General features: G+C 34.6%; 1 protein-coding gene across 2 annotated transcripts in view; it reads left to right on the forward strand.

The window, feature by feature from the left end:
* prdm1b (PR domain containing 1b, with ZNF domain) overlaps positions 1 to 15000 on the forward strand; it is a 32550-nt gene that overhangs the window by 5050 nt on the left and 12500 nt on the right. Inside the window, exons 3-4 of one of the 2 annotated variants that reach the window (XM_087296090.1) lie at positions 9594 to 9713; positions 12893 to 13142. In XM_087296090.1, the coding sequence (XP_087152216.1) occupies positions 9594 to 9713; positions 12893 to 13142 (370 nt within the window). Of the gene's footprint in view, positions 1 to 9593; positions 9714 to 11795; positions 11923 to 12892; positions 13143 to 15000 lie in introns of those variants that run through there. The other variant, XM_087296091.1, reaches the window with a different exon arrangement.

A 15000-nucleotide genomic window follows, 5' to 3' on the forward strand; every position in this document is an offset into this window, starting at 1 on the left:
AAAAATAAATGCAATGCACACTTGTGGTGTTCATTGGGTCAGAATTATGGCAGGTTTGGTGGTATGGATGGGTTTAAGGGTGGAATAAAGTGTGAGAGATGGTCAACAGTGTATTATAAATGTAATTACAGAGATTACTTACAGATTTAAGGTATTTAATAAAGGTATTAGGTATTTAATCAGTCATAAGAACAGTGTAAACACATGCATTTACAGTACAAACACTGCAAAACAAATGCTTTTTTTACTTTTTATCTTATTTTTAGTGCAAATATCAAACAATTCTTAAGTCAAGAAGCATTTTCTAGACAAGAATACACATCTTCTTGATTAAACTTATGTCATAATACTAACCAAAATTATTTCATTTACCCCACTATCGAATTATTTTGCTAGTTTTATGGAAAAACTCATTCAATTTTGACTCTATTTCTGAAAACAACACAATCTGGTGTGTAATAATGTGTGTACACATATAATATATTTATTATGTACTTAGATGATTACTGTAAACATCTTTTCAACGCTACGATATAAACGATGGAGCATGATATAAAACGGCAGACTTCATTTCTGCTCAGCTTCTCTCTCTGGTTTACACACATTTGACCGTGTCACTCTTCACCCTTTGCTGTGGTTTCTTCAGCGTCTGCTTCGAGCGTCTTTCTCTCTGCATGATCCAGTTTCCCTCAGTGACAGGTGAAAGTCAGTTCCTCTTTTCATTGCCCTCTGCTCTTTTAATGTTCTCTCGCGCTGAAGGTGTGAAACTGTGGTCATCAGTTCAGGGAGGATGCTTCACTTCTCTGCGCTTCACTACACACATGCACACACACAAACATGCATGCATACACACACACACACACACACACACTCTTGCTTCAACAAAATCAGACAAAAAATGAAAAACTGTGTGTGTGTGTGTGTGTGTGCGCATGCATATGCATATGTGTTTACATGTGCATGCATGTGTATGTTTGTGTGTATGTGTGCATGCATGTAAATGTGTGCATGTGTGTGTGCATGCATTCATATGTGTATGTGGACATGCATAAATAGGTACGTGTGTGTGTGTGTGTATGTGTGTTTGAACAACTCTTTTAAGATGATTCTCACTCACCTCATACTCAACCTTTAGGCATGCGCTGCATTATTTCTCTCTCGTTCACACACTCTTTTTTTGGTATCTCTAATTTCCTCACTCTCATCTTTCCCACACATCACTATCATTTCCCTCTTTAAGCATGCATATAAATATAGAATGACCATTGAGACACACAGTATGAAGCTTTAATAACATAATAACAGCAGGTCTCTCTCTCTCAATAGCGGAAATGCAAATAAATACAATGAAAGCATTGCACACTTCCCATTTCTGTGCATGTGTTCCTCTGCTCTCTGCTGATTCTGTGAAAAGCACTGCTCTTACGTTGCTGATGGCGTTTGTTTAGGACAGAAAAACCCATGTGTGTACGTGCGTGTGTGTGTCACACATTTTTATTGGAAAGAAGAGATCTAATATTTAAGGGATGTCAGAAACTGAGTCTCATGGTGACTGGGCTTCTGGTCATCCGGTTTCTGTGATGCACAATCCCTAGTTTCTCTACTTAGTCAAATTCTGTGTATCAGTGGTGTTTTTTAGTGCATGTTTTGTGGAGGAGAACAGAAAGTGAGACCTCTGGACCGACAGCACACACTGGATTTAGCACATCAGCAACACTGATGATATAATAAGCAGAAGACAGGGAGCATTTTACTCGCGTTTTCCTTTGCTTTCAGACGAAACGTTACTAAAACTGACTGTCTAGTCATGCTGGATGCTAGAAAAGCATCACTCCCTTCTCCTAAACTGGTGACAAACCAACATCCTTTACTCATTCCAGTGTGCAAAAAAGCTGGTGATTATAAACCTGCATCATTTACCAGTCCCAGTATGCCAAAAATATGCTCACTAAAACTAATCATAATGTGCTAAATATTCTTTATATTGATGACCAACAAGCCAGTGTCTTTACTGGTCCCAGTATACAAAACATTTGTTAAACCAGTGTCTTTACTGGTCCCAGTATGCAAAACATTTGTTAAACCAGTGTCTTTAATAGTCCCAGTATGCAAAACATTTGTTAAACCAGTGTCTTTACTGGTCCCAGTATGCAAAACATTTGTTAAACCAGTGTCTTTACTGGTCCCAGTATGCAAAACATTTGTTAAACCAGTGTCTTTACTGGTCCCAGTATGCAAAACATTTGTTAAACCAGTGTCTTTACTGGTCCCAGTATGCAAAACATTTGTTAAACCAGTGTCTTTACTGGTCCCAGTATGCAAAACATTTGTTAAACCAGTGTCATTACTGGTCCCAGTATGCAAAACATTTGTTAAACCAGTGTCTTTACTGGTCCCAGTATGCAAAACATTTGTTAAACCAGTGTCTTTACTGGTCCCAGTATGCAAAACATTTGTTAAACCAGTGTCTTTACTAGTCCCAGTATGCAAAACATTTGTTAAACCTTTTACAAGTCACAGCCAGATATATGCTTTATTAGTTATTATCACTAATCAAATTATGCAAAATATTGATTATACTGGTGATAACAAACTGGTGATTATAATACCAGTTTCCTAAAAAAAATGCTGGACTGGTCACTAATACTGGTTCCAGTGTGCAAAACATTTGTTAAACCAGTGTCTTTTACCAGTCTCATTATGCAAAAAACGTGTTAAACTGGTGAATATAAAACCAGTTTCCTACAAAAAATGCTGAAATGGTCATTAATACTAATGAATATTAATAATAATTAATTAACATTAATACTGTCCCAGTATGCAAAATATTCATTAAACGAGTGACTTAAAACCAATATCCTTTAATAGTCCCAGTATGCAGGAAATATGCTATATTAGTGATTAGTGCTTGTCATAGTATGCAAAATATTCATTATACTGGTGACTAACAAACTACCATGCTTTACTAGTCCCAGTATGCAAAAAGATGCTATACTGGTCACTAATACTAGTCCCAGTATGTAAAACACCTATTAAACCAGCGTCTTTTAGTCCCAGTATACAAGGAAATGCTATATTACTGATTAATACTAGTAGTAATATGCAAAATATTCATTATACTGGTGATAAACTAACCAGCATCCTTTACTAGTCCCAGTATGCAAAAACAAAAACTGTTAAACTGTTGAATATAAAACCAGTTTCTTAAAAATAAAATGCTGTACTGGTCCCAGTACTCAAAATATTTGTTAAACCAGTGTCTTTTACTAGTCCCAGTATACAAAAACATGTGTTAAACTGGTGATTATAAAGCCAGTTTCCTAAAAAAGAAATGCTGAACTGGTCACTAATACTAGTCCCAGTATGCAAAACATTCATTAAACCAGTGTTCAAAAACTAGTGTCCTTCATCCCAGTATACAAAAAATATTAGTGATTAATGCTACTCTGCAAAATATTTGTTATAATGGTGACTAACAAACTACGATGCTTTACTAGTCCCAGTATGCAAAAATATTCTATAGTGGTCACTAATACTATAGTCGCAATATGCAAAACATTCACTAAACCAGTGTCTTTTATTCACAAAGCTATATTAGTGATTAATACTAGTATACAAAATATTCATTATACTGGTGAAGAACAAACCAGTGTCTTTTACCAGTCCCAGTATGCAAAAACATGTGTTAAACTGGTGGTTTCCTAAAAAAATAAACACTATACTGGTCACTAATACTAGTCCCAGTATGCAAAACATTCACTAAACCAGTGTTCAAAAACTAAAGTCCTTTAGTCCCAGTATACAAAGAATATGTTATATTAGTGATTAATACTAGTCATAGTATGCACAATATTAATTATACTGATACTACCATGCTTTACTAGTCCCAGTATGCAAAGATATTCTATACTGGTCACTAATTCTATAGTCGCAATATGCAAAACATTCACTAAACCAGTGTCTTTTATTCACAAAGCTATATTAGTGATTAATACTAGTATACAAAATATTCATTATACTGGTAATAAACAAAGCAGTGGCTTTAACTATTACCAGTGTGCAAAAGCATATGCTATATTAGTGATTAATACTAGTTTTAGTATGCAAAATATGAATTATACTGGTGACTAACAAACTACCATGCTTTACTAGTCCCAATATGCAAAAAGATGCTATACTGGTCACTAATACTAGTCCCAGTATGCACAACAATCATTAAACCAGTGTCTTTTAGTAATCCCAGTAAGCAAAAGAATGCTATACTGGTCATTAATACTAATACCAATATGCAAAACATTCATTAAATCAGTGACTAAAATCCAGTGTATTTTACTAGTCCTCCCAGTATGCAAAAACAATGCTAAAGTAGTGATTAATACAAGCCATAGTATGCAAAATATTTATTATACTGGTCACTAACAAACCAGTGTCTTTTACTAGTGCTAGTATGCAAAAAATGGATGATAAGCTTGTTTTATGAAATAAAAAGCCAAAATTAAGTAATTTGTTTTCTTTAAAACAAGCAAAATAGTTTTATTTTTGCTTTGCAATCTGTTTATTTTCTCAGCTCACTTAATTTAATTCACACTATTAACAAATCATCAACTAAGACTTTTCTCTCAGTAAACTACCAATTAGCTGCTTAATAGTGGTTAATAGGCTAGTAATAGGTTCAAGTATTGAGCAGGATTAGGGCTGTCATCAGATCATACTTAATGAGTGCTAATAAACAGTTCATATCTTAATAATAAGCAGGCAATAAGCCATAGAATTATCTATAACCAGAAGTTATTAGATAATTAGACTAGAAAACAAGACAAAAACTCAGCATTTGTTTGTCATGTAAGTCCCACCATGCAACACATATTGGTGAGCAGCAGATTTTTAATGCATGGTGCATTTATTCCTCTTTATGTAACACACTTTGAAACAACTCTGTGTATAAAATGCACTATATGTATACGTAAACCTGCCTTGAAATGAGCACAGCTTCATTATACGTGTGCATATGAGCAACTGCATGACCCCTAGCTGCAGAAGTGTGCCTAAGTAGGGTGCACGTGGCAGATGGAGTGATCTGTGACTCGAGCGCACAAACACTATTATTGAGCGGCAGGAGAAGTAGGTTAAGCTGCACTGATTAACTTTCGTTTGGACTGAAGATCTGCGCCAGGACAGCTTGAGTTGGGTAGCGTGGTGCCGTTGGGCTGTCAATGAATGGACTCGCAACCCCCCCTAACACAACACACACACACACACAAACACACTGCAAATAATGCGTTCTTGCTGGAGTTTTTGTCTTGTTTCTACAGTAGTCAACATTGGAAGTGGATCTTAAAATGTTTAAGTTGCAAATACTCTATCATACGCATATATTATTAGTGTTGTTATCATCAAACATTTACAGTATCTGTAACTTAAACATTTTAAGTTCAGTTATCAATCGGTATATGAGATCAGTTAATTAATTAAGTCCAAATAACTGTACACTGCAGCTACTCAAAAGGTTTAATATTGCTTCTAGCATTAGAGTTAACACAAACAATATTACTAATTCACTCATAACTCATTTGGTTTGAGTTTTGCTCAATATAATCAGTTACCATAACACTTTTCCATTAAGTCAAAGCAGCGTTTTTGGTGAAATAATAAGTTAAACTGGCTTCTTCCATTTAGGGATTTTCACTGTGAGGTTTTACAGAAATAATGACGCAAAATGAAGTGAGTTTTTCTTTAAAACAAGCTAAATAATCTGATAATGGGGTAAATAAATCATTTAGTTTTTAAGGGATTTTAGTTTGCTTATTCCATTGGCAGATTATTGTGCTTGTTTTAATTAAACTCACCTAATTTTGGCTCAAAACTTAATAAAACAAGACAATATTTGGTGTTTGTCTAGACAATACTTCTTGATTTAAGACTTTTTAGTTATTTAAGACTATATAAATGAGTAAGAAGACACACACACACACACACACAAACACACGCACGCATGCACACACACACACACACACACACACACGCACGCACCCTCCCTAAACCCTCTCTGAGCGGTTAATCGCTAAACACCAACCAATTAGTCACGCAACACTAACGATGCACAATTGTGCTGTCACCGCCACTCTCGTCTCAGGACACACTGCGAATGAAAGCATGTCAAGAGTTTTTCTCTTGCTTCTAGTCTAAATATATAAAAATAATAAATCAATAAGCAGTTTCTAGTCGAATTTGTTTTAAACAAAAAAATAATAATAATTAGGTGAGTTTTTCCTTAAAGCAAGCTGAATAATCTGAAAGTTTGGGTCAGTAAATTAACATTAATTCAAAGTGAAAAGCTAGATGATTTTATCAACGCCATTGGCAGATTATTTTGCTTTTTTTAAGGGAAAAACTCACTCAATTTGGACTTATGTGTCTGAAAACAACACAATCATTTCTACTTGTCTGGAAAATGGACTACAAACAAGACAAAAAGCTAAGTAAGAAGAGCTTGTTTCCAGTGTGAAGTGAGAATTTTATTGCACATGGAAGCTGTTCTCTTACTGCTCCATAGAAAACCCTTTGATTTCAATTATTTTAAATTATGAATAATTTAAATACAAACTAGATGAATGCATGCGCTGTTAGCATGAAAATAAACACAAGGTTTTTTAATGATGCAAAGTGGGCCGCTGACCCCCGGTGTGACCTATTTACAGGCCTAGCCTTCTAGTGGACCACCTGCTCCATGATTTCATTCATTCATTTATTTGCCTTTGGGTTAACCTCTTTATTTATCAGGAGTCGCCCCAGCGAGATGAACCACTAACTATTCTCCCATATGTTTTATGGAGTGGATGCACTTCCAGCTGCAACTCAGTGTTGGGAAACACCCATACACAGTCATTCAAACATACACTACGGCCAATATAGTTGATCAATTCCCCTGTAGAGCATGTGTTTGGACTGTGGGGGAAACCGGAGCACCCAGAGGAAACCCACGCCAACAAGCCAACTCCACACAGAAACACCAACTGACCCAGCCGGGGCTCGAACCATTGACTGTCTTGCTGTGTGGCCATGGTGCTAACCACTGAGCCGTGATGACAATATATAATATTTGACTAGATATTTTTCAAGATGTTTTCATTTTAAAGTGCAATTTAAAGGCTTAATTACATTAAGTAGGCAAGTTTTTGAACAACAGTGTTTGTTAGTCAGAACAAATTTCTTAAATAAGCTTATAATATTGACCATATAACAATTTTTAAAAATTACAAACCAGCCAAACTAAAAGAAATGAGACTTTCTCCAGAAGACTAAAATATTATAGGAATTACTGTGAAAATTTCATTGCTCTGCTAAACATCACTTGGGAAATATTTAATAACAAATAATAATATTTTAGGTTGTCAATATCACGCAAGTTTTTCCAGTGAAGTCAAAGGGGTCGAGTCGAATTGAGGACATCAGTGTGTTTCTAGGTCAGGCTCTATGTAGGGAAGGGAAAGTGGAAATCTGTTTATTCACTTAACTCGTTAACCTGCGAGGTTAGTGTGTTACCTTCGGTCACGCATCACGCTTTCTACACTCGCACTCTCTTTGATTGATCATTCAAGGATTAGTTCACTCAGAAGTTAAAATTCTGGTATTATATACTCATCCTCATTACAATGTTCTGTACATTCAGCCTTTTTACATGTAGAATTAAACCCAATACGCTTGTCCTACTTAAGAGGTTTTGTTTTGTTTCTAGTCCAGATATCTCAAAACTCTGAAATCAAGAAGCGTTTCAGACAAGCAAACAATATTGGGTTGTTTTCAGAAATAATGAGTCAAAAAACAAGCTAAATAATCTGCCGATGGGGTCAGCAAAATGTCAAAGCAAAAATAAGATTATTAATCTGAACACACTGACTGATTATGTTGATCATACTGTATGTGCACCTCATATGATTATATTTAAACCACTGACGTCATTTAACTATGTTTTTGGTTCCTTTTCTGGGCTTTTAGGCATTCTCAGGACACACACTCTCTATTGTCAGCTTTTATTTCATCTATTTATTTCAGACACACTGCAAAACAAAACAAAAAATCATGCTTTCTTAGAGTTTTTGTCTTGTTTCTGGTCCAAATATCTGAATAAATCTGAAATCAAGACGCGTTTTCTAGACAAGCAAACAATATTGAGTTGTTTTCAGAAATAATGAGTCAAAATGAAGTAAGTGTTTAGGAAAAACAAGCTAAATAATCTGCCGATGTGGTAAATATACTCTTATGTCAAAGCAAAGACATTAATATTTGTCTTATTATTGATCCTATGTGCACTTCACATGATTATATTTAAACCACTGAAGTCATTTGACTGTTTCTGGTTCCTTTTCTGGGCGTTTGAGCGTCTCAAGACACACACCGTATATGGTTAAAGTTTATTTCATCTATTTATTACAGACACACTGCAAAACAAAACTAAAACCTTGCTTTATTGGAGTTTTTGTTTCTAGTCCAAATATCTGAATATATCTGAAATCAAGAAGCATTTTCTAAACAAGCTAAATATATTGTGTTGTTTTCAGAAACAATGAGAGAAAATGAAGTGAGTTTTTAATTAAAACAGGCAAAATAATCTGCTGATGTGGTGAAAATTATAGTCTTATGCCAAAGCAGAGATAAGATTATTTGTCTTAACCCATTTGCAGATCACACACACTTCATATGATTATATTTAAACCACTGAAGTCAATTAACTATGCTTTTAGTTTCTCTCTGGGCTCTTGAGCGTCTCATAACACACGCTGTCTATGGTTTGAGTTTATTACATCTATTTATTACAGAAACACTACAAGCAAAACAAAACAAAACTGCTTGTTTCTAGTTCAAATATCTGAATAAATCTGAAATAAAGAAACATTTTTAAACAAGCAAAACATATTGTGTTGTGTTCAGAAATAATGAGTGAAAATAATGTGAGTTTTTAATTAAAACAAGCTAAATAATGCAGATTTCGCTCTGAAATAACCTTATTCTACTTCCCCATTTTCAGATTAGCACACTGTAAAAATGATATGATCAATTAGTCCTGACTGCAAATGTTTTTAAGTCATTGTAACTTCTTAAACTAAGTTAATCATGTTACTTACTTTTTTAAGTTATGCACGCTTGTTTTAAGTCAGTTTAACATAACATAAGTTCAATGGACTTATAATGTTAATTTGATTCAGCTTAAAAATTGAAGGAAAACAGGATTTTTTTAGTGTAAAAAAATATATAATTTTAATTCTGAAAAAAAAACATGCTTTCTTCGAGATTTTGTCTTGTTTCTAGTCCAAATATCTGAATAACTCTGAAATCAAGAAGCATTTTCTAGACAAGCAAAACATATTAGGTTGTTTTCATAAATAATGAGTGAAAATTAAGTGAGATTAGCAGAAAAACTCACCTAATTTTGACTCATTATTTCTGAAAACAACCCAATACGTTTTGCTTGTCTGGAAAATGCTTCTTGATTTCAGAATATTGTTCATATTTAGACTAAAAACAGGACACACGCTCAGAGTAATTGTGTATTTGAGCTCCTCTGATTGAGTGAATGACCCCTGTTTTGTCTGCAGGTGACGGGTGTTTTCAGCAAGGAATATATTCCTCAGGGTACGAGATTCGGACCACTTCAAGGGGTCGTCTACACCAAAGAAAACGTGCCGCTTCACACCAACAGGAAGTACTTCTGGAGGGTACGTGATCTAATCAATCGGTGACTCTGTTTGTCTTTTTGACTGTAAAGCTGCCAAACCGGTCGTGACTGACTTTCCAGGGAATTTTAGCAGAAAAGAGACGGAAACGTATTCATTCATGCTTCAATACTGACAAATATGCTCTTACTCCCTCATCACGGATGCTGTCCTATTAAACAAAACACACACTCACACACACACACACACATTCGTAACTCGCTAAACATTGAAGGTTTTACTTGGAAAACACAGAGGAAGCTGTGAGATCTGATCCTGTGTGCTGTGGATTCCTGCTCTGTTCTCTCAGCTCGGTTTACTCAGCAGAAGTTTCAGACAACGCGGCTTTCCAAAACACTCGACACAAACGTCAAGGATGTAGCGCAAGGTCTGGGTTTGTGGTCAGCTTTTGGAGAAGTCGGGATTCCTGCATAGAAACAGAGTGACACACACACACACACACACACACACACACACACACATGTATATAACCACATATTCACACAAGCACACATATATACACATATATGTACACACAAACACACACGCACACACATACAGATATACAATACATGCACACACACACACACACACACACACACACACACACATTCAGACACACATATGCATATAAAGAAACACACACACATACATATATATATACATATATATTTACACATACGCACACACACACACACACAGACACACACACACGTATATACACTCATATGCACACTCATACACGCACACACATGGACACATACGCATATATACACACATACTTACACATTTATACAAATATATGTACATACGTATATGCACACACACACACACTCAAACATACGCACACACATAGACACACACACACATATATACACACATTCTCACACACACGCACACACATTTATACACGTATATGTACACACGTATGTACACACACACATACACACTCACACATACGCACACACATAGACACACACGCGTATATACACATATACACACACAAACACACACATTTATACACACATATGCATATAAAGAAACACACACATGTATATACACACACGTACATATATACATATATATTTACACATACACGCGCGCGCACACACACACGTATATACACTCATATGCACACTCATACAAGCACACACATAGACACATACGCATATATACACACATACTTACACATTTATACAAATATATGTACATACATATATACACACACTCAAACATACGCACACACATAGACACACACACATATATACACACATTCTCACAAATACGCACACACATTTATACACGTATATGTACGCACACACATACACACTCACACATACGCACACACATAGACACACACGCGTATATACACATATACACACACAAACATACACATTTATACACGTATATGTACACACATATGTACACACACTCACACATAGACACACACATATTACACACATATATGCACACATATATGCACACATATATATGCACACACATACATACACACACACACTCACATATGCGCACATACACAGACACACACACATATACACACACACACATATATGCACACATTTATACACACATATGCATATATACAAGCACACACACACACAAAAATATGTATACATATATATACACACATGCATACATACATAAATATATAGATAGTTTTGTTTGTGTGTGTGCGTGTGTGTGTGTGTTTGTGTGTGTGTGTCACGGTGGGTTTTCCTTCTCTGAGCTGTCCTTTCCTTTCTCTGTTTCCTGTAAATCCATACGGACTTCCTGTAGCCATAAAGCAGTAAAATGACGCAGCACCTGTCATGTGACGGGGCAGGTGGACGGATGTGTGTGAGTGTGTGAAAGTGTGTTTGTGTTTAAGTCTGTAAGGGTGTAGCAGGAGAGGGAGTGTCTGATAGCGCAGCCAACATGTCTTGGCACGCCGCAGCAGAGAATTCCCCCACACACACACATACACACAGATAATGAAAGTGGGTGGAGTCAGGGGCGGGGCTGTGCGTGTGACTGGCAGCATGTGTTTTGAATGTCTTTATAAAGACTCTGACAGCATTGACATACAAAGTTAGTCACACGTCTTCTGCGGGACGAGCCACACACACTCACTCACACACACGCTCACACACACTCACTTTCACAGGTTAGAAGACACTCAGGAGTTGATATCGGAGTTCTGTTCATGGCAGAGGTGATCAATCTGATTTATTGATTTCTGATTCATTTGTTCTGCTTTGAGATTTGTTTGTTTTGGGGGTTTTAAGTGAAATAATTCTGGTTTGTTTTGTTTTTAAAACTATAATGACTATTTTAATCGGATTTTGTTTTGTTTATGGCATTAATAAAGTTAAATCTGAAGTAATTATGACTTTAAGCATTAATGATGTTAAATAGTTAGGATTTTAGGCATTAATGAAGTTAAAGAAATTAGATTTTAAGCTTTAATGATGTAAAATAATTGTAATAAGTTTTGTTTTGTTGTTTTAAGCATTATTAATGTTAAATAATTCTGATTTTAGGCATTAATAATGTTAAATAATTCTGAATTAGTTTAGTTTTGTAGTTTTAAGCATTAATAATGTTAAATAATTCTGATTTTAAGCATTAATAATGTTAAATAATTCTGATTTTAAGCATTAATAATGTTAAATAATTCTGATTTTGTTTAGTTTTGTTGTTTAAGCATTAATAATGTTAAACAATTCTGATTTTAGGCATTAATAATGTTAAATAATTCTGATTTTAAGCATTAATAATGTTAAATAATTCTGATTTTAGGCATTAATAATGTTAAATAATTCTGAATTAGTTTAGTTTTGTAGTTTTAAGCATTAATAATGTTAAATAATTCAGATTTTAAGCATTAATGGTGTTAAATAATTTTAATTTTGTTTGGTTTTGTTATTTTAAGCATTAATAATGTTAAATAATTATGATTTTAGGCATTAATAAAGTTAAAGAATTTAGATTTTAAGCATTAATTATGTTAAATAATTATGAATTACTTTTGTTTAGTTGTTTTAAGCATTATTATTGTTAAATAATTCTGATTTTGTTTGGTTTTGTTATTGCAAGCATTATTGGCATTAAATCCATCAGATATTTATATAGATATTTAAATGCATTAATGTGTGTCTCTTTCTCGGTCTCTCCTAACACAGATCTACAGTGGTGGGCAGTTGCAGCACTTCATTGACGGTTATGATGTCCGGCTCAGCAACTGGATGCGTTACGTTAACCCGGCGCGCTCGCTGGCCGAACAGAACCTGGTGGCGTGTCAGAACGGGCCGGATATCTTCTTCTACACCCTGCGGCCGCTGGAGCCCAAGCAGGAGCTGCTGGTGTGGTACAGCCCCGAGTTCAGCCAGAGACTCTGTGGACAGCAGGAGACGACAGACAGCACAAGCACAAGTCAGTCAATAACAAAACATGCTAAACCATCTTATAGTTGTTTATAGCAGCGCTTTCTCTGGAAAAAAAAATAGAGGTTTTATTCAATGTGGAATTTAAAGTGTAGCTCAAATATGTCACTTTGGACAAAACACCAAATGACTTAATGTAAATGTAAACGTAGTATGGTCAAATTGTTTCCTTAAATGTCTTGATAACATCACCTTCTTCAGACTGTCACATTATTAGTCATCCGCTCTGATATTGCTTTTGTTTCTCTGCAATCTAAAATGTGCAGATGTCTTCATTTTGGTGTTCTTATTACATTTTAATTCGATTTTAATTTATAGTTTAGTGTTTTAACTGAGTCAAACGCTCATCAAAAGGGGAAAACTGCAGAAAAAACATTTAATTATTAATCATTTCTTCATAGCAACTCTTACTTTGGATTATTAGTCATCTCTGATACTTTTGCTTTTCATTCTCTGCACTCTGAAGCATGTTATTTAGTTTTTAGTTAATTTAAAATCGAGTTTTTGTTCAATATGAAATTGAAAGTGCAGGTCAAAAAGCGTATGAAAATGACTTAATGTTAATGTAGTATGGAGAAATTGTTTCCTTATATGTCTTGATAACATCACCTTCCTCAGACTCCCAGATTAGTCATCATCTCTGATAGCTTTGCTTTTGTTTCTCTGCAATCTATATTGTATCGATGTCGTCATTTTGTTGTTTTTATCACATTTGAGTTTGATTTATTATATAGTTCAGTGTTTTAAGTGAGTTAAACACTCACTGAAAGGGGAAAATTGCAGATAAAAACATTTAATGCAGCTTTTGATTATCAGTCATCTCTGATACATTTGCTTTTGTTTCTTTGCAATCTAAATATGCGAATGTCGTCATTTTGTTGTTTATAATTTATTATATTTAAATTAGACTTAGTATTTTAAAAAGTATAACTTAATATTGGGTCAAATATGGACATATTTCCTCTTAGTTCTTTTTATAGCAGCGTTTTATTCTGATTGTCAGTCAGCTCTGATACCTTGCTTATCATTCTCCGCACTCTAAAACGAGTGTGGATGTCATCGATTTGATGTTTTTTATTCAGTTATATTTCAATTTGACTTTTTTATTTAAAGTTTAATGTTTTAAAGGAGTGAAACGCTCCTCGAAAGCGTAAAACTTAGAAAAAAAGACATTTAATTATTGTACATTTCCTTAGTTTTCATCATGGCCTCACTTTCTTCACACTGTCAGACTATCAGTCATTATTTTCATCTTATTATGTTTAAATTAGACTTTTTTTTAAGTAATTAAAATTTTTTTACCCAATGTTGAGTCAAATACGGATAAATCCAACGGTTTCCTCTTAGTTCTTCATAGCAGCGCTTTGTTTTGATTATCAGTCGTCTCTGAGACCTTTGTTTTTCATTCTCTGCACTCTATAATTTGTGTAAATGTCATCATTCTAATGTATTTTTTAATAAAAAAAAAAGATTTAGATTTGTCTTTTTAATTAAAGTTTAGTGTTTTAAGTGACTCAAACACTCATTTAAAGTGTAAAACTGCAAAAAAAAGATCATTTAATTATTTTACATTTCCTTATATTTCATCACAGCCTCACGTTCTTCACACTGTCAGATCATCAGTCGTCTCTGAGACCTTTGCTTTTCATTCTCTGCACTCTAAAACGTGTGCGTGTCATCATTTAGTTGCTGTTTTTAGTAAATTAGATGTAAATGTACTGTTTTAAATGACTCAAATGCTTCTTGAAAGTGTAAAACTGCAGAAAAAAAACATGTAATTATTTTACATTCGCTTATATTTCTTCACAGCATCACTTTCTTCACAGTCTCCTCTGAGACCTTTCCTT

This window comes from Danio rerio, chromosome 19 (genome assembly GCF_052040795.2).
Source record: "Danio rerio strain M-AB ecotype USA chromosome 19, GRCz13ab, whole genome shotgun sequence".
NCBI lineage: Eukaryota > Metazoa > Chordata > Actinopteri > Cypriniformes > Danionidae > Danio > Danio rerio.